The sequence below is a fragment of the Sylvia atricapilla genome, chromosome 9 (assembly GCF_009819655.1).
Source record: "Sylvia atricapilla isolate bSylAtr1 chromosome 9, bSylAtr1.pri, whole genome shotgun sequence".
Lineage (NCBI taxonomy): Eukaryota > Metazoa > Chordata > Aves > Passeriformes > Sylviidae > Sylvia > Sylvia atricapilla.
This window is the reverse complement of record NC_089148.1, coordinates 349,852-369,780: the sequence shown is the minus strand read 5'-3', so window position 1 is coordinate 369,780 and position 19,929 is coordinate 349,852. Positions and strand designations below refer to the sequence as shown.

The 19,929-nt window shown below is 38.3% G+C and overlaps 1 protein-coding gene across 1 annotated transcript in view; it reads left to right on the top strand.

The window, feature by feature from the left end:
* The window catches only part of COL11A1 (collagen type XI alpha 1 chain), a 131,921-nt gene extending 117,042 nt beyond the window's left edge, over window positions 1-14,879 (top strand). The window contains exons 56-68 of the mRNA XM_066324568.1: window positions 2,708-2,761; window positions 3,142-3,249; window positions 3,348-3,401; window positions 4,454-4,507; window positions 5,365-5,472; window positions 6,083-6,136; window positions 6,226-6,261; window positions 6,371-6,424; window positions 7,234-7,483; window positions 9,114-9,226; window positions 10,461-10,529; window positions 11,187-11,420; window positions 13,121-14,879. Of these exons, the coding sequence (XP_066180665.1) occupies window positions 2,708-2,761; window positions 3,142-3,249; window positions 3,348-3,401; window positions 4,454-4,507; window positions 5,365-5,472; window positions 6,083-6,136; window positions 6,226-6,261; window positions 6,371-6,424; window positions 7,234-7,483; window positions 9,114-9,226; window positions 10,461-10,529; window positions 11,187-11,420; window positions 13,121-13,267 (1,335 nt within the window). The 3' untranslated portion in view covers window positions 13,268-14,879. The remainder of the gene's footprint in view (window positions 1-2,707; window positions 2,762-3,141; window positions 3,250-3,347; window positions 3,402-4,453; window positions 4,508-5,364; window positions 5,473-6,082; window positions 6,137-6,225; window positions 6,262-6,370; window positions 6,425-7,233; window positions 7,484-9,113; window positions 9,227-10,460; window positions 10,530-11,186; window positions 11,421-13,120) is intronic.
* Window positions 14,880-19,929: the final 5,050 nt, after the last annotated feature.

The window sequence follows — 19,929 nt, the reverse complement described above, 5'->3', positions numbered from 1 at the left end:
ACCATCTTCTTCCATTGAAAGAAGAGATGTCAATACAGAAGTAAAGCCAGCAATTTTACAAAGCAGGAGTTTATTTGGTTTGTTGCCTTTAAATACAATGTTAAATATCTTAGGAAAAAATAAGGTGTTTCTGTAAAGGGGATTTTTTTTTTCTGTTTGGCTACAGCATGATGCTGCCTCAGCAGGGTGTACTCACCACTTAAAAATTAAGCTGATTTCCTCTGTTGATTGCAAATGCACAGAATCTCCAACAATATGCCAGGTTCCTATCTCAACAGGCTGATGAAATATAGTAATGGTGTTCTGTGTTGGAAATCGTGTTTTAAGCCAGATTACAAACAGCTATAAACAAAAATTTAAATTATTTCAATGAAATACAGAAGACCAGAGAAAAAATATTCATTAGCCTCATGTAACAAAAATTGAGAATGAGCTTATTTCTGCATGATTTCTTTTGTCTTCTCGGTACATAAAATGTATCAGGCAGTATGTCCAAAATTACTGTGCAATGTTCATAAAAATCAGCATGGGAGCTGGGGGTGATGAGGGAGAGAATCGTGCATTAATGTAAAATACTGTTCCTGAGATCCCTTCTGTCAGTTCGAATCTCGCAGCTGCTCCAGCAAGGGCAGAGCAGGAAGGTAAGATGAATAACAATGAGCAGTGTGTCTCTGCAGCAGCCCCAGCCCGAGCCAAGGAGCAGCTCCTGCAGCAGCTCTGTGCCTGGGGCAGCCTGGGCACTGCCTGATAACAACACCCCTGCTCAGCACTCCTCAGTCATTCCATTTGTATTTTAGCCATCACAGTGGGTTTAGCCCTGGTAATTAATTCATGCTGCACCTGCATTTCTAGATTATGCAGAAACCATATTTCTCAAGTACAAACTGCCACATTCAACCCTTCTCAGCTTCTTAGGTAGGGTGGATTATAATCCATGTGGGAATTTAAGGAATTTTCAAGCAGTAAAGACAATGGGCATGTAAATAAATTCATGTAAGATAAAAACTCATGTTTCTAAAATGTTTCTGAATTTATTTATGTACCTGTTAATCTTTCTTGTTATCACTGCAGACTGTGATCCACCCAACAAATTGCAACCTACACAAAGGGGTACATGCATCAGACATCATCAATTATTATTGGAACAGCAGGGATTTAAAATATTCTTCCTGTTTTAAAGAGTCAGCATTTGGCCCAGGGCTTTTAAGCTTCTCTGTATTCTGAAGAAGTAAAACTAAGTCCTTTACCCTTTACAGCTCTTAAAAATACCGAAGAAAAAAGCTGTTGATACCAACAACACATGGTCAAAGTCCTCTGTGGGTTATTCAGTTGATTTGGCATTATCTTTGATGCAAAGTCTGAACTATCTCTGTTGGCCAAAAGGTTCATGCAGTGCTGCAGATGTTCAATGTCACCCTGGAGAAAGCTTAATTTCAGAAGCAAATGAATGATCTTAATATACTCCTATGTAAATAGCCATAAAATGAATATAAATTTCCAGGAATTAAAACCAGTGGAGTTGCTCAAGGTATGTGCCAATAGCAGTGGATAGTGAAATATATTAGGCTATAAAATGTTTGGGCTAAATTCAGCTCTAGTATAAAAAATGGCTTTAGGTCAAACACTGATCCAAAGCCCTGAGCTCACAAAGCAAACAGGCAGATGCTTGACTGGAAGTACAGTTCTTATCTGTAAAATAAACATTGTGTTCTGGTGCTTTACCTTTAGGGAGCCTGAATTGTTTTTCTATATGTTGTTAAGAAGTAAAAAGCAGTAAATAAATGGAAGTGATTGAATTTTTCTTCTTGCTAATCTTCAGAACTTTTTTTTTTAGTCTAGTTTCTACATGATAATCTGCTTGTTGCATTAATGAACAGATGACAAAAATCTTACATAGATTCAGAAAATGACAGCATTTGAGCATGGTCGCTTTTCTTTCATTTTCTTTTAAGCTGCTCACTGGTTGGCAAGAAATAGCTACTTGTAATAAAGACGTTTCCCAGGCTAAAAATTAACCTTAAAGGAGAACAGTTGGTCCATTATCTTGAGTGCATCTTTTCTAAACTAAGCATATAACAGAACCATTTTCAGAAGAGCACATTAAATTTTAGGCACTGCTCCTGTTCATAACTGAAACTATGAATATTAATTACCTGACCTAAAAATCAGCCCTTGATGTTTTGGAGGAGAAAAATGCCTTTTTATTTTTCACTTTCATATTTAGTGGATAATATGTCAATTTTTGGCGGTCCAAATGTAATCAGCCCCCTTACTGAGCCCATCCCTGACTTAGAGAATAAAGAAGTATTTGCCACACTGTGCACTGTAGAAAGAGAGGCCTTTTTGGAATCAGTGGATAAACCACAGTGAATAGATAGAAGTCAATGCAAAGCAAATTTAAAATTAATTGTTATTGTACATATAAATTAGTATTGCTTTTTTTTTCTTTTATATCCTGTTTTGTTGGTTTTATTTTCCCAAGCTAATTCTTTGGTTTGAACCTCATCATCTTTTACATATTCTAAAAACCCAGAAAATTTTATAAGGGAATAAGAGCTGTTTTATATATGTCAAAAAAAGAACTTTTATGTTCTTTTGTAAGCATTTGCTACTTATTAATACTATCGAAATTGCACTTTCAAAATTTTTTCCACTGGTTATATTTGAAAAAACCTGAGATTTTGAGCTCAGTGTCCATATTTTACAGGGACCTCCTGGAGCAACGGGTGCTGAAGGCAGACAAGGTGAAAAAGGTGCAAAGGTAATACACTGAAGATTTTTTTTTTTGAAGCATTGATGTATAAACTATTTATAAATTAAAAGTAAATTGCTCATGATGCACTGAGTGTGGAATTTTTCAAAGGAATAATAGGTAATCTGTAAAATCCATATTCAGCCCCAGAATCAGTAGCAATATGTGATGGAGTGGGCCCAGCAGTCAGGCCCAACACTGCTCAGCTGTAACAAGCCAGGGCAGCCTGCTCTGCTGGCCCCACAGATCTCTGTGAAGCCAGAGACATTTCACTCAGGAAATAGTCCTCTGGAGAACTCTGGCTTTTAAAGAGCACTTTGCCTCTTGTACATCCCTCCAGTGCCAAACTCACTCAGCCTCTCTTCTCTGACCTGGTCTGTTCTTTCTAGGGTGAACCTGGTGCAGAGGGGGCTCCTGGAAAAACAGGGCCAGTTGGTCCACAGGGACCTGCAGGAAAACCTGGCCCAGAGGGTCTCCGGGGCATTCCTGGCCCTGTGGTAAGTAACAGAGCACACAGTATTTTATATGTTACATTTCCTGTATATACTCTGGTAAAGCCAGTTGCTTTTTTTTTTTTTTTTTTTTTTTTTTCTAGGGAGAACAAGGTATGCCTGGAGCACCAGGTCAGGATGGCCCTCCTGGACCTCTGGTGAGCATCCTTTTCCCATGTGTCAGTCATAGAAGCCTCCAAAAACATCACCAACAGATCTCTCTTCTAACATTGGAGAGCTTAAATATTCTGTTAAAATCTGGAGCTGAACTATAATTATGTTAATGAACTATATGCCTACAAATGCACAGACTTCCTGTCAGCTCAACAAGAACTTTTCAATGCATTGCAGCAATTTAATTTGGGATTTTAAGAAAGTAAAGTTGATACATAAAAGTTTCAGAAGTTAGGTTTCCCTCCTTCCCCTCCCATCCTCCACAGGAGATTGCTGTCAGGAGAGTGTGAAGCCTGATTTGCAGTAGACACTGCACACAACACACTGCAGGTGAAAAGTCTGATTCTGCATTCCAAAAGCTTAAAAATTTCACATTTCATTCATGAATTATGTATTTGCCTAGGCTTTTGCATCTAGTGATATCCTGAAGTGGAGATGGAAAGCATAAGCACTGAAGAATATTTTGTACATGAAATGTTATGGCATTTTTGAATATGTGCCAGGTGGAAAAGGTCTCTTATCACTCCAATCCATAGCAGAAGTTGTCCACTGCCCCCAAGAGAGCAGTGGTAAGGAGACACAGACTTAGTGTAGCAGCTCTTCTCCTCATCGACACATGTGCAGTGTGAGATTAACAGCCTCTGAAAAATTCATGTCTTTTGCACAGACTCTGTATGGCCTGCATTTTTTACCTCATTCTGTAAAAATTACAAAGAAACAGCATTACCATACTTATAAAATCTAAAGATTTCTCAAATCAAGAATTTAGTTGACCCTCTGCTTCATAAGTTTCTATTCCTACAACCCTTTATAGATTTCTAATTATAAAGTAAATTAAATACCACTGTAGCATCATTATGCTTTTTTAAACATAGATTTCAACTTCATCTTGGGCTCTAAATCACATCATCAGTCACAACCATTGACCACTAAATGTGTACTTGTATTTGAACTGCCTTTAAGAACATTTCAAGAAAACATGTTTTGAGCTGGATGTTAAAACTTATTTTAACATTCCTTCCCTTGGTTTATATAGGGCCCACCTGGATTGCCTGGGCTGAAGGGAGACCCAGGTTCCAAAGGAGAGAAGGTATGCTTTGATAATTGGTTGTGTCTTTCTAACTTCAGCCCAGTCTAAAATCTGTATAAAATTAGCAGAAAGAACCAGTAGGGTTTATATCAGCAAAGCAAAGTGCCACGCCTATCAAACAGCTTCCCACAGCCTTCAGAGTCATCATGAAGTTTTAAGTCATATCTAATAGCCTGTAAACACCTAGAAAGAAAAAGATTACTGCCTATGTGGTAATCTATTGACTGTGATCCTTGCAGTGAAAAATCCCAAAGATATTGACTTAAAGAAAACTGTCTGATTTACAAGAACAAAGCAAGTAGAAATAATAAGTATTGGCAGGGTTTTTTTTTTAAGAGAACAAACTATAAATATTTAACAGCTATAATACTTTATTTTGAAACATTGAGACATCTGGGATAGCATTTTTCCTATGGAGTCCCAACAAAATATATTGATTGCTTCTGTATCAGAGAAAAAACTGTAGAGAAAGAGACATGAATATGGCTGTGCCTTGTGAACTGCAGGTTTTGTTTATCTGCTTGGATCAGCTGTTTATGTAGCCATATCACACGTGGAACTCTGTGAGATACTGACAGCAGGTACATGTGAAAACCAGTGTGAAATTTGTACCCAGGGTACTGTGATTTCAGTAACCCTTGCACTTAGATCTTTCACTGAATAAGTAGTCACAATTTGCAAATAATCTGAAAGTTTAAAAGACCACATAACAACAATAAGTACACTTTTAGAATAATTTGTTTTCAGGTCGATTGTTGACAAACAACAGTGGTAACATGTGAAAGGTCTAATTTATGTGTTTGCAAAACACATTTACTTCAATGTACATTGACTATATTTTCTTAAATCTTGTTTAGGGACATCCTGGTTTGATTGGCCTGATTGGACCTCCAGGAGAACAGGGTGAAAAGGGTGATAGGGGTCTTCCTGGCCCACAGGGATCTCCTGGAGCCAAGGGTGATGCAGTGAGTACAACATACTTGTGTTTTCATTCAAGTTCCATGCAAGCAATGAGTATATATTCCAGGCTTCCTTTTGAAAGACATAAAGTTGTTATAAACATTTAACACCCAGAGTCTTCCTGCAAGAGGTTAAAATTTTCTTAGGCATTGTACAAACACAGCAAAATTAAACATCTTAAAAATAAAATTATAGAGTGTTTGAGGAAATGAAGGAAACACATTCACCCCAATATGCACACAGAACAATTTTGCCACAAGATAAAAGAAGCAGCAGCAATCTCATCACATTTACTAATTGCATTCCCCAAAGCAGCTCCCTCTCTTCTAGCTATTAAGCCATGTTTTTAGGGCACGACGTACAAATGTGAGGTTTCCAAGCCAATCTGAAGGGGAACGCAGCTCTAACAATCCACTGCAGTCAGTGTAAGAACAACTACAAGCAACTCAGATTGTCAGATAATATTTTAAACTTGCTTATTTTGACCTCCAGCACATAGCCTAACTCAAAACTCACACTTAATGGGACTGCCTTTTTCATAGCTATGATTTTTTAACACAGTCCAGTATGTAGGATATTTTAGTTCTGTGCTTATTCTCTTATTCCATTTTCTAGGGAATTTCTGGTCCTGCTGGTCCACTTGGACCCCCTGGTCCTCCTGGATTACCTGTAAGTAATTTCATCCAGCCCTCCTGTTTTAACCACCCCCTAGCTGTGTGCAATACACTCCAACCAGAGTTGTATGTTCTTGCCCATAGGGTCCCCAGGGTCCCAAAGGTTCCAAAGGATCCAGTGTGAGTAACTCTCCTCTATACTTTCTGCCCTTTTCCTTAGCTTCTGTGTGTGTTATGTTTAAACATTGTACAGCATGATCAACACTGCACTTCTTTCATTGCTCTGTAGGGTCCTGCTGGTCAGAAGGGTGACAGTGGCTTACCTGGTCCACCTGGTCCTCCAGTAAGTAACAATCCTTATCTTACATTACACTGACATGATGAACCTGTTTTTTGACAAGGGCAGAAAACAACATTTGGGAACTAAAATATGAATGATTGTTTGAAAATTCATTTTTCAGGAAACACATATCCACCAGGCACAGAAATACATATCTGCACTGAAAAAGCCAGAAGAAACTTAAAATAAATTTAAAAAAAAACAAACAAAAAGAACACTCAAAAAATGCCTGTAAACCTTCCCCCAAAGAAAGAAGCCCCTCATGCAATAAGTATTTAAAATGTTATACTGAAGCAGAGAAAACAGAATTCTACTGGTTTTCCCTGATGATACTCTTCTGTTTCCATATTTATTTTTTATATCGTAACAAACTAAAATGACGAGTCCAAATCTGAGTGAAGTGTTTCAATTTCTTGAAATTAAATATTGTTTCCTAGACCCCAAGTAGAATTTTCAACCTTTTCATAGGAAACATCCAGAATTTTCAATTTTCATAGAATATATCTGTGCTTCAGAGAATTAACAGAGATACAGAGGAAACTGTGAGTCAGTTCTGCAAGTCACTTTTGTGAGGGCAACACAAAAAGCAGTGTAGTGAGAAGAGTTTAGAGCACAACAATGTTTGGCCCTTTACAAATTTTTTTTCAAGGTAATCAAAGCACATAGATATGAATCTAAAGGAGGAAAGGTGAAATAAAGAAATAAATGCCTTGAAGAAAGCCTGTTAAAAGCATCTCCAAGCTGCGTTCTGTGGTCTTTCCCTGCTGAAAAACTAAGGGAAGGCATAATTAGATACGTCGTTTTCCACTTAGGGCCCTCCAGGTGAGGTAATCCAGCCGCTGCCAATTCAGTCACCCAAGAAGACAAGAAGATCTCCTGACTATATGTTCTCTGATGCTGGTGATAATATTCTGGATTATTCTGATGGCATGGAGGAGATCTTTGGTTCCCTAAATTCACTGAAGCAGGACATTGAGCACATGAAGTTTCCGATGGGCACTCAGAATAACCCAGCCCGGACCTGCAAAGATCTGCAGCTCTGCCACCCCGACTTCCCAGATGGTGAGTTCACTTTGCACAGGCCCAGAGCTCGGCCTCTGCCAGGGCACTTTGGCAGCATTCATCCATTACTGTTGGATGGCTCATTCAATTGCTTAACAAATACAGTCTCACTGAATTCATTTTTACGGGCATAAAAGTTGGAAAATCTAAAATGTGTTCTCTTGGTAAGAGTCAAAGTTCTTTAAATACATAACCTGATCTACTTTTCAAGTTGAAACCTTTTAAAGTGATGAATCAAAAGCAGTTGTTGTTTTGAAAGGTGGGCCTTGGATTTCCAGGACAATCAAGAGTGTGATGAAAGAGCTTAGTAGAACAATATCAAACAGTATTGGTATTAGATGAGATTTATGTTCAATCATTATTCTCAAAAACTTTACTGGTCTTTCAGCCTTGGAAGAAATAATTTTCTTGACTGCATTATCACTGTTTTTTCTAGATCAGCCAGCAAAGTTGAATGGAAGTTTCTTTGATCCTGTTTAATGCTACCAAGTAGCTGTGTAATAAAACGCAAAGTAATATGAAGAGACCCAATGTTCCTAAGAACTGTCTTGATTTTATTATTCTTTGTTGTTTTCTTTTTTTCTTCTAAATAATTTTACCCCTCTGAAAATGTTTAAATGAAAGCCAACCTTCACTAAATTTTCATCCTTTCATAATTTTTTCAATTGCAATGCATATTTTTCCCCAGTTCAAAGCAATATTTTTTCTACTTTTAAATGGGAGGAAAAAAATATATTTTGACAGTTTAATAATATTTTATTGCTTTCACTCTAGATAGATAAGAACAGATGGTTGCCTTGAGGAGTAGTTAAGCAGTGTATGTGCTATATGAAAAGGATGTATTTTACAATTCAGTAGCCTCCATAATAAGGAATGGTTTTTACAGAACACATTCACCTTCTTGATTTACCAGTATTTGCTTCTTCTTTAGAGCTGTCTTCATATAAAAGTAATCTTATTTCAGTTAAAATAAAAGTAAATGTGTTCATTAAAATTCAAAATTCTCCAGGGATAAGACTTACAGAAAGGAAAGACTGTTTTCAATATACAGCCTATATCAACAGAAATGTTAAACCCCATAAATACTTTGTCTATCCCTATATTCATAAGACAGAACTGGTGAAGGGATTTGTCATTTCTCTTTGAAATCTCCACTGTTTGTTTGAAACTGGATTAGAACTGTAGTTGTCAGAAAGTCATTTGCTGCCGTGTTTGTGAAACATCTGAAGATGAGAACCTTCCTCACAGAAATCATCATTTTAATTAGAATAGCAGATTTTAAAAAGCACTGACTGTGAATGGACCTTGGATGGGCTGCAGCTCTTTTCATGCCCAGCCTTCACTGGTGTTGCAGCTTCATAATAACCCAGGAGAAAAACGGTCTTTGCCTGAGGTGGATCCCTCTCAGTGGAAGCTTTGGGTGTTTGTGCCAGCTACACTCAAGCCTCATGCAGACACCTTTGCATGCAGATATGGATGTAAATCTCTCCAGATTTTGGTCCCTGACCTAAACCATTCAGATAAAATAATTTTCCTGCAAACTTTGGAGGACCATTAGGTAGCAGTAAAACCTGGTTCTTCTGAATACCATTTCTACTGTATAAGTCAAATATTTTCTCATTTGTCTTAGGGGAATATTGGATTGATCCTAACCAGGGCTGTTCTGGAGACTCCTTCAAAGTATACTGCAATTTCACAGCAGGTGGGGAAACTTGCATCTACCCAGATAAGAAATCTGAAGGAGTAAGTACCAATCTGTGTTTTCAGTTGGCTGTTGACAGTTCCTACTGGGCTGTTACAATGTTGAACTAAACAGGATAATTACATTGCCACATTTTCATGTATCTGTCTTTCTAATTACATTACATTTGCATATATCTGAATGGAGCAGTAAAATTGTACATAGAGTTAACAAATACCATTTTCAACTTCAGATAGGGAATCTATGCACCTGCTTGCTAATATTTCACTGCATTTCAGAAGGCAACACAGCTGAGAAGCCACTTACAGTACATGATCTAGTATTTGTCACATAAAAGCTAAACCTTCCCACGTTTCTCTTGTGGGTTCATTTAAATCTATTCATTTATTCCTATGCAAAGTAGATGTAAAAGACTATATTGATTTCATACTTTCCAGATTCTGTTCCAGATTCTGAATTAGTATGTAACTCTGAACTTCATATAAAGTGTTAGCAAGTTCTCTTCACAGTTTAGTCAGACAAAACAATCCTCTTCCAGCCTGAGAACCAAGAACACCATTGCAGCTTCAGGCCCAAAAAGTATAACCAGTGAATTGAGGAGAGCAAGCTGGGAGGATGGGACTTCATTACCTGAAGCTGTAATTGGACAATTAACCCCAATACGTAAATAGACCAAAACTTATAAAAGTGTGAAATCTTGTGACTTGGAATCCATCTCGGGTCCATCTCGGGTAGAGCCACGGCCAGGCTCGTGTACTGCCCAAGGTGTGTCCTTTGAAGGCCTTTTTAATAAATACCTACTTTAACCCTTTAACACTGTCTAGCCTCTGTTTCAGATAGCCTCTCCAGGCATCAGTATTAACAGTGTCCTTACTCACTGTTAAAAATTATATCTGCTGGGGCATATGATGTAGAGAGGAAAGCTTTCTGAAGTCTTGCCTAAATTACAGGGATCTGTGAGCATCAACGCTGGTGGAAACTCATTTAGATACTCCACAGCAACAATCTATACCAGCAGTTTACCTGACTCTTAACAAATTACTACCATCTCCCTCAAATAAAACTAACTCTCTCTTGGATTCCATTTGAAGTCACTAATCTGAAGGCATTCTCTACAAGAAAAACATTGTATTTTAGACCTTTAAAAGATGGCTGAGATTTCAGGAAGAACCGTTCTTTATTATCTGGTGTGATATTTATCTCAAGTAATGTAAAACCTTCATCTCTGTCAACATATGTTTCAAATACTTCTGTCTCTGCTGTTTGACCACACAGGTTAGAATTTCATCATGGCCAAAGGAGAATCCAGGATCTTGGTTTAGTGAATTTAAACGAGGCAAACTTGTAAGTTGTCACTGCAATATAACTGTATTCACAAATCAGGTTCCTGTTGTCAGTGATCAACAGATCACAGGGAATTTTATAAATATTTACATAATGAAAAGACCCCCAGCCTTTTTGCCCTAAATATTACAGCAGCTACATGGCTTCTTGCCCCTGGACATCAGAAGCCTGGTCTGTGTTGTCCCACAGTGATCCCAGTGGTCACCTGCACAGCTGGTGGTGAGGATCTGGCCTCTGGCAGAAACACCTCACCACCAAACCTTAGGAAAGCAGCTGGAGCACAGATCCTCCACCCCAGTCTAGGTAACTGGAAATACACTGAGTATGTAGAGGTGAGGCTGCAGGCTGACTAACTTTGTAATTAACTAAAAGCAGATTACCAAACAGATTCTGCTGATTTACACTATGATGTAGGATTCTCTGTCTTTCCCAGTAGAAACAAAGCAGAAATATACTGAAATATATCCTAAATATGCTGCAATTTATTTACTGAGTCATAGCTATACTGACCTTTAAAACTTCATAAAATGTTATGTGTTGGTGGATATTTTTATTAAGAACCTTTATTATAAGGTTCTCTTTTATCAAGAGCAATTTTGGTTTGCATTGTACCAAAGAAAACAGATAAATATTCATATAACTTTTCATGTTTTCCAGCTTTCCTATTTGGATGTTGAAGGCAATTCCATTAATATGGTCCAAATGACATTCCTTAAACTACTGAGTGCCTCTGCCAGACAAAATTTCACTTACAACTGTCACCAGTCTGTAGCCTGGCACGACGCACCCTCTGACAGCTATGACAAAGCGCTAAGGTTCTTAGGATCCAATGATGAAGAAATGTCTTATGACAACAATCCTTACATCAAAGCTCTCCATGACGGCTGTGCAGTAAGTAGAGCTTCAAAGAGTCTTTACAAAACCAACCTGTCATTTAAAGTAGAAATTAAACAAATCTATTTTTTCACTGCTTTCTTCTGAGAAAAGCTTTGTAAACACATTACTTGTCATATACTGATTTTTAGTAGATTTTTAACCACAGTACACTAGTGCCATATTCAGTTTTCACCTATGTACCAAAAAAGAAATAACCACAACCCAAGCAGTAGAAAGTGAACAAACCTGGAATGTGTGCAGGCTGTCAGCCCCACAGTGCTGAAAGCAGACTATCTGCTACTGTGTATGAGCACAGTATAAGGGAGGAGCAGAAGCAAAAAAAGATAATGAGAGGAGGCAGCCTATAAGCAGAATATATTTATACTAAAACTCAAAGTATACATAAATAGAATATTTATGGAATACAGCAAAAACATGTATCACATAAGTCCTGTGTATGTACCCAAACACAGTGAATAAATTTAATAGTTTGATATGTGACTTTGTATCTCCTTTTCTTGTTTTGTGTATTCAAAGCCAGGTGAAGTTTGTGGACTTTGCTTTTCAGAATTCTCCTTTAGCTAAAAATCCCCAGAGGTATCCAACCATGCATCAGCTCTGAGCACTCCCCTTTCAGGGTCTCTGTGGTCATAGCAACTGTTACCACTTCTCAGAAATAGAACAGTCTCTATTTATCACTTTGAAGCAAAGACATCAAAAGAACAACTGACAGTTGAAGCCTCATTAATTATTTTGGGGATTGATATAGGAGCATTCTGAAGGCAGTTTCTGAGAAGTCAGAGATACAGAATTAGAGACCTGAAAGTGCCAGGATATATACCTGGCTCTGAGGCAGAGATGCAGCTCAGGACGTGCAAAGCACCTCCTCTCAGCAGTGAGACTCTAAAACACAACTGCTTCATGTCAGCCTTTCTATGTGCCTTGTATTTTCATTTCACTTCTGGCATCCACAGAAGGTAAATGTAGAGGTCCAGAGAGAGCTGAAAGTTGCAACTGTCAATAAACTGAGAACACTCGGGTCTGGATGCTCACCTGATCCCCAAACCCCTTGTATAGCTGAAAGGGGTCTCAGCAGAAATAAGAGACCACCTAAAGGCAATGCAGTGCTGATAAGTGACGTGGTGACTGGGCTGTGTGATACACAGAGGAGCTACAGAGCCTTCTTCAGGCAGCAAGGGTGTGCCTTCAAAGCTGATTTCTAAGTGCACCAGGTGGCAGTTCTGTGAGAATATTACTTTCTGTCCTGTTCAAATAGCTGCTCTAACATTTTGTTGGGCAGTTACATTATTTCTTCTTAGAAGTGGATCTTTTCTCTTTCAGAACTAAATAGTGATTTTTTTTCACAGGGAAGATATGCACTGCTGTGAGAATATTATTGTTTATTAAATAGTATAGACATGAACTGAGAATTTTCTAAGAAACATGAAATACCTTATACTATTTTTCTTTTGTAGGCCTACTTTAGTAACTAAAAAACCTATGGATAATTCTCCAGCTAAAATCAAAACATTCCATGTCTCATTTTTAAAATTAAATCATAAGAAAACCTAAGATTTAGGGTTTGCAATATCTGGTGCATAACAGGGCAATAATTTAAAGATTTTACCCTTCAAAGATAAACGATGAAGATCTACAGCACATGTTAAATGCTCAGATTTATAACAGTTTGGGCTTTTTCCTTCTTTTTTTAACAGTCAAGAAAGGGCTATGCAAAGACGGTGCTGGAAATCAACACACCCAAAATAGACCAAGTGCCCATAGTTGATGTGATGATCAATGACTTTGGTGATCAGAACCAGAAGTTTGGATTTGAGGTCGGTCCTGTCTGCTTCCTCGGTTAAGCTTAAGACAAAATCAGATCAACACAAATGTTGCACTTTGGTGCTACCAACCCACTTCATGCCACATGCAAGTTTTGAATAAGGATGGCATAGAAAATGTCTTGCTGTGTATGTATGTCTTATCTAGAAAGTAAACGTTGCCCTTGTAGGGCCAGAATCACATGACTTAAACTTATTTTGCAAAGATGCTGTGGCACAGACAGACAACATAGGGCTCACTTCAGGAACACCCCCTTTGGATTCCTTTGGTGCTGTAAAAAAAACAATGACAATGGTGCTCCTTCCATTACAACAAAGAGGTGTTTAGAAAGTGTTTAATATAAACTGTAATTATTCTATGTACAGTACTATACTGTGATTTCTCTGTCCACTTCCAAAACTTGCATGTGTCTCTGAATTGCATCTGGCTTTATTTTACAACTACCAACTACATTGTCAGTACTGTGTATGTATTCTGAAAAAATAAAACTGTAATTGCCAGTGAAGCCAATTCCATTTCTGATTGATAATAAAATCCCTTTGTATATATTGTTGTTGAAGAGCTTTGTTATTTGAAGTCGCCAGTAAAATTAAGGTGGCAAAACTGGAAGATCTTGAGCAGCACACTCAAACAACTCCTTTCTGCTGATATCACTCTGTGAATTTAGATAATGAAATTGAAGCACTTTCAAAGGTGCTGTGTTCCATGGTGCTATACCTCAGACTTTTTATTTTCTATTCTAACTCCATAATTTCATAAGATAACTGTATATACCTAAAATAAACAAGCTTATATTTTTGGGTGGGGAAAACATGTAAGAAAAAACCCAAACTTCTGTGTAAGAGAACTGTTTAAAATCTGTGAAATAAATTAGTCATATAGCTTGCCTTTTTTTTTTTTTTTTTTTTTTAAAAAAAAACTCGTCTGGATTTGTTTCCATTGTGCTTATTTGGTCTACACAAACATAAAAAACTGGATTTGAAACAGTTATTTATGGATTTTTGCCGTGTTTACTAATATGTTTATATAAGCAATGATGAATGTTTGCTTCCTGAACTGGATCCTAAAGGTTTCACAGAATAGTCTATACAATATTTGCCCATCCCATTAATATGAATTATTTTTCTTCCTGTTACTCCACCTGAAGGCCAGGGATGCAATATGTCTAGGTCATGTGATTCTACACAGTTGCTAAGCAACATACGAGGGACTGCTTCCTAAAGAGCTGTCTTTGACCCAAACCCTTACAATTCACTATTCAAAGTCACCAAAAAAATCATGTTGGTTTGGCCTTCCCTCTGAACATTTTATTCAGGTAGTTGGAAGTAGAAATTACATTTTAGCTTTACAACAGAAATCCTTTTGTAATTATTTTTCATAATATATGTAAGACTTGAAAAGAAATGTTTGTTTCTATTTCTTATAAATTGTTAAATTAAATAGTACTAGTTTCTGCTGGCTCGTTTCCAACTGGTATTTTCTTATGCACGTTTATACATGTAAAAGTGAGATTCCAAACGTCAACATCTTGCTGTTCATATTTTCTTTTATTTTTGAACCAAAGTTTGTAACTGTCACCTCAAAGAGGGAAATGCAAATTTTATTAATAAAATCAAGTCTTGTTTATCTGGATTGGTCGTTCCCTTATTTCAATGTCCAAAACTCACCCACTGCCATTACTGTAACTTCATTCTGCTTCCAGACCATCCAGGCTCGAAAGAAAGGAATGCTACTAGATGTCCTGGCAAGCACTGGGCAACAGCACTGGGAAGAGAAGGGTTAACAGAGAGGGTGCTGATTGGCCATTGGCAATAGGGAGCAGGGATCAGTTCACACCTGGTTGGTATGGATTTATAGCTCCAGCAGTCCAGACAATACATCAAACACAAGACAGGAGACTGATACTCCTTCCCCAGCCCTTCACAACCTACAGTGACTGCCATTCCTCAATCTTGTGCTTATCCTTGTAGGACTCCATCAGGTAGGCAAATGACTCTAATTATTAATAGGAAATGGAAGATAAGGAAAGCAGTGGACTTGGAAAGTAGTGAAACACAAAATGTCCAGGACCTTATTTTAGACTGTGGAACCAAAACCAGTGTTGGATCCAATGACATGACATATGCCCCCTTCTCCAAAAAACCTTCTTTCTTTTTAATCTGCTACCTGTTCTTTATCAACTCTGGCTATGTCTAAATAAGATGTGAGGGCAGCTGCAATAAGTTTGGCAGAGGAGCAGCCACTTTCTCCTGCTCAAGGGGTCTGGGTTAAGTTAGGAGCTCAACTGTTCAAGCCTATCTAAAAAAACCTCCTTGGCTTAGGGTAAAAAATAAATACGGTTGTGGTTGGGCAGAATCAGATTTAGTCTGCAGCAGAATGTTGTTTCAAAGAATGCAGTGATGTATTCAAGCAGCCAAACAAAACCAGATCTTTTCCAGAATTAGTCCAAGCATCTCGCCAAGGTTTGTGTTGGCAACATCGCAAAGGAGGAAATAAACTTGCGTCTTCTACACTTTTCAGCAAGGACCCATCTGGTTTATTCTTTAAACTTTCTTAAGGCCTTAACCACATGCCATACTATTTATCATTGTCATGGAAGCACCTCACCATTGCTTGTTATCTAACTCCTCTTTGTTCATTCTCTTTCTCAATCTGGTGTTCTTGTTCTCTCCAAGTTTCAGGTTAAAGGGGGAAAAATGCCATTATATATTCTTGCCTTCAAGCAAAAATGCTCTTTTTTTACCCTTGAAGGTAAAAGGGCTAAATAGCAGTGCTTAAAACCCAAACAAACAAACCAAGAGGACACTACCAAACAGAAAGAAATTTCAGATCAAAACTCACGTATTGGTCTTCCTGTGATAAAAGCTTCAGATTCTATAGTCAAATCCTAATAACCATAAAAACATAAAACATCAGATTCATGATACAGTATTATAAAATACGTAAAAACAAATCAAACCTCCAAAACTATGCAAGCCAAATTCCTTACTCAACCAAAATAAAACAATGATCAGTAGTCCTTCTATACTAAATTAAAGACCTGTGCAATCACACAAAGACTGAAGTTATTATATAACATCTTGACTTTACCTCTAGAAACAGAACATGAGTGTTCTCTGATCTTGAGGTCTTGAAGGTTCACCCTCCCCAAAGCAGACTGGGCAATTTGTTTTGAAAGTTTGCTTCAAGCGCCTATAGACAGAAAGCCATCCTGGAGATGGTTTCTTCACTGCAACACAGATTGTGGTTGTGTTGCATGGAAATGGAGTAACCAGCACATGGCAAACCAAGCCCAAACATACTCGAGACTGAGGTAATGTTCTGTCCAGAATTACATGGACATACATAGAGATTAAAATGACAATCTGTGATTAGAGTGGCAGAAACTGTTCTGTGTGCATATGACTGGAGTTCCTTTGCCTCTATCTCTTTCTCTCTCACCCAGGATAGGGCCGTGTCAACTCACCAGGACTGGTATATCTCTTGGAAAACTTCATAAAATGCAGTGAAGACATTTTTTCCCAGTCCAAGTGAGAGCCATTATGACTAACATCAACAGTCACCTTGGGAACAGCTTTGTTAATTTTAAAATTAATTTTCATATGCTAATGGCTGGAAGGAGAAGCCTTAATAGCCACTGATTCTCTATTGCAAGCACACTCATTTTTCTGTGGAAGAACATCCTCTATTGTAGATGCACAAAAAAAATTGAAAATTACAAAGACAGGATATTAAATGTCATTATATTTACCTGGAAACGTGCCTTATTTGTGTTCCTTCTGAAAGCACATAAATTATCAGAGGCTTATTGTTAGTTCAGTGAAAAGCAATGCCAAGATTATTGCCAAGGAGTAGATTGCTCTAAAGCTATTGATACATTTTGTTTTCAATAAGAACATTGAAGATTAATACAGTGAGGAAGGCTGCAAGCTTACAGATATTCAGACACTTTGCTCTAGCCAAAATTTGCTGTTTCTTTCTCAGCTATGTGAATGAAGGCTCTGTTCTAATGAGAGAGGATGCAGCCAAAGCCCACAATGGACATGTTTTGTCTAGGTTGTCCAGGAAGCTTTGGCAGATTTTGGCTTGGTTTGCAATATCTCAAGGCTGGAAGAAGTGATCTCCATCAAAACACACATAATTTCACTAAGAAAGACAAGAGTTGTTAAAACTCAGCAGTGGGAATTGTAATAAAAGAAATTAACGTTAAAAAGGCAATGTAGCTAAATCTTGCTAAAGCATGAAAGAACTCCAGCTTGCACTGTGATTAAAATGTAGATGAAAATTAATAATTCAGTCCATCCAAGGTGCTAGATAGAAACCAAATTAATTCTCTTCTAGTCCCAGAAGTTCTTTAAACTGGATCTCCTGTCGTGTTTTCAATGGTTAATTAAAAGAACCTTTCTGAGTTCACAGGACTGGGGCAAGGTTGCTCAGAGCCCCAAGGTCGTCTTAATAACCAGGGATGAACACAGGAGCTTCACACTCAGCCCCCCTCTCACCTGAAATATTTCACATCCAGAGATCTTGCATATGGCCCTAGCCCTCCCTGGCCCAGCCTGCAAGCTCTGAAGTTCCCCAGCACAAGGAAATTTAAACATAGCTACAGCAGAGCCATAAAGCTGAGTTTTTAAATTAAAAATGTTGGCTAAATGAGGAGACGCAAGAGATTAAATTTCCAAGAGATGTGACTAATAAAAACATTACAATATAATTGCTGTTTCTGAAATGGAAATACCGATTTCTTATTTGTTAGTTTACTCAGAATGTTACTCAGAAAGCCCACACGAGTCAGCCAGGGTATATCATGGAGCTGCATGACTTCTAGAGCAGGTCCTCCTCATCACAGCAGGAAAGTTTACTAAGTGGAATGAGAGGTGGAAAGATTTACAATGAAGTTGGTTTTATTGACATAAAAGCTATTCTGTCAAATATTAACTAAAAAAAAAAAAAAAAAAGGTAAGTTATTATATTCTATCCTTACAGTCTCTTGAGCCTGTGCCTATTTTTTATTACAATATCATCTCAATGGCAGCTCAGGTGAGAAAATAGCTGTGCTTTGTGGTCCTGGTGCCCAAATTAGCTCACAAAATAACATAGCACTATGTCAGGGCTCAGGCTCTGGAGAATGCATAAATAGATAATCTTCCTAACATTCACTATTCAGTAACTTTCTGATTTGGATGCATAGGGATCATTTATCCTTTTGTCATTCCTCAGAAGGATTTTTAGAAATATCCACTTTGCTCTAAGCCTGCAGAGTTGTTCAATGCACAGATAATAAGATCAAAGCTGTTTACTTTCAGAAAGGGCCAAAAATGGAATTTTAGTTTGTGAAAACTTTCCACAGCACTCCAAATTCTGAAAAGAACAAAATACATTTCACCCTCCAACTTCTCCCCCTTTTTTATTGGTGATGTTTCCATTTGAAATAATGAGATATGTTTGTTCTAACTCTTTGAAAGCATTTGATTGATAGGAGGAAGTCCACTAGTACCCTCACCAAGATTGTTTTCCCATGTGCTGGGAGACAAGAGTGAAAGGCACAATAAAATAGTTGACAATGTATAAGAGAAAGGAGGAAAATGTAGCAGGGGGGAAAGATGAAACAAGAAAGCAATGGGGAAATATGTAGGAAAAGAATGAGGAGAACTTGCTTCCCTCAACATAGGGCAGGAGGGTGAGAAATCTTCGTGGGCAGTCTGGGAGCATCCCATGTGATTGCTGGCACTGCAGGGCTCGGGTTAATTTCTCATAGTCAATGCAAAGGCAGGGTGCACTGCCCCATAGGTTAGGAGGCAGTAGCAAATCTGGTTTATAAAAAACACATCTGAAGAGTAGCAAAGATTGCAGGCCCCTGTGGGAAACACCTCAGAACTGCCTGCAGTCACATCCCTTTGCCTCATTCTCCTTCCCTTCCCTTCCCTTCCCTTCCCTTCCCTTCCCTTCCCTTCCCTTCCCTTCCCTTCCCTTCCCTTCCCTTCCCTTCCCTTCCCTTCCCTTCCCTTCCCTTCCCTTCCCTTCCCTTCCCTTCCCTTCCCTTCCCTTCCCTTCCCTTCCCTTCCCTTCCCTTCCCTTCCCTTCCCTTCCCTTCCCTTCCCTTCCCTTCCCACATTCACCTTTTTCAGACACTCCTGACACTGCCCTCCTCTGCAGGACCTCTGCTCTTGTGGAGCAGCTACATTTGGCTGGGGCACTGGAAAGCACAGGAGATCTGAAAAAGGGGATGAGATGCTTAACTTTTAAAGTGAAGAGAGAATGGATGATGGGGGAGGGTGAGCAGGCTCAGAAATCAATATATACCCACACTAACATTCTGCCAGACTCATAAAATATAAAGCCTGTCTGGACCACCCAGATCAGGAACAGGTGATTTCTGTGTCCTTTTCCTACCACAGAGAAGCATGGCAGCACTAAGGGCTGTCTCTGAAAGGAAAGTCAGATAAAAACAATGAGATCAGCTCATAGTGCTGACCCTTTGAAACCTCTTTCTGCACTTTAAAATTGACCTGTTTCATTTTCTGAACACATTGACCTCAAACCAAAGCCACAATATCTTAAGGAACCACATTTGAACTAACATCACATCTTTCCATTAAAATATTCCTGAAAAAGCAAAGCAATAAAAAATTTAAAATGTGCAGTCCACATGAACTGAGGATACCTGAAAATGTTCCTGATT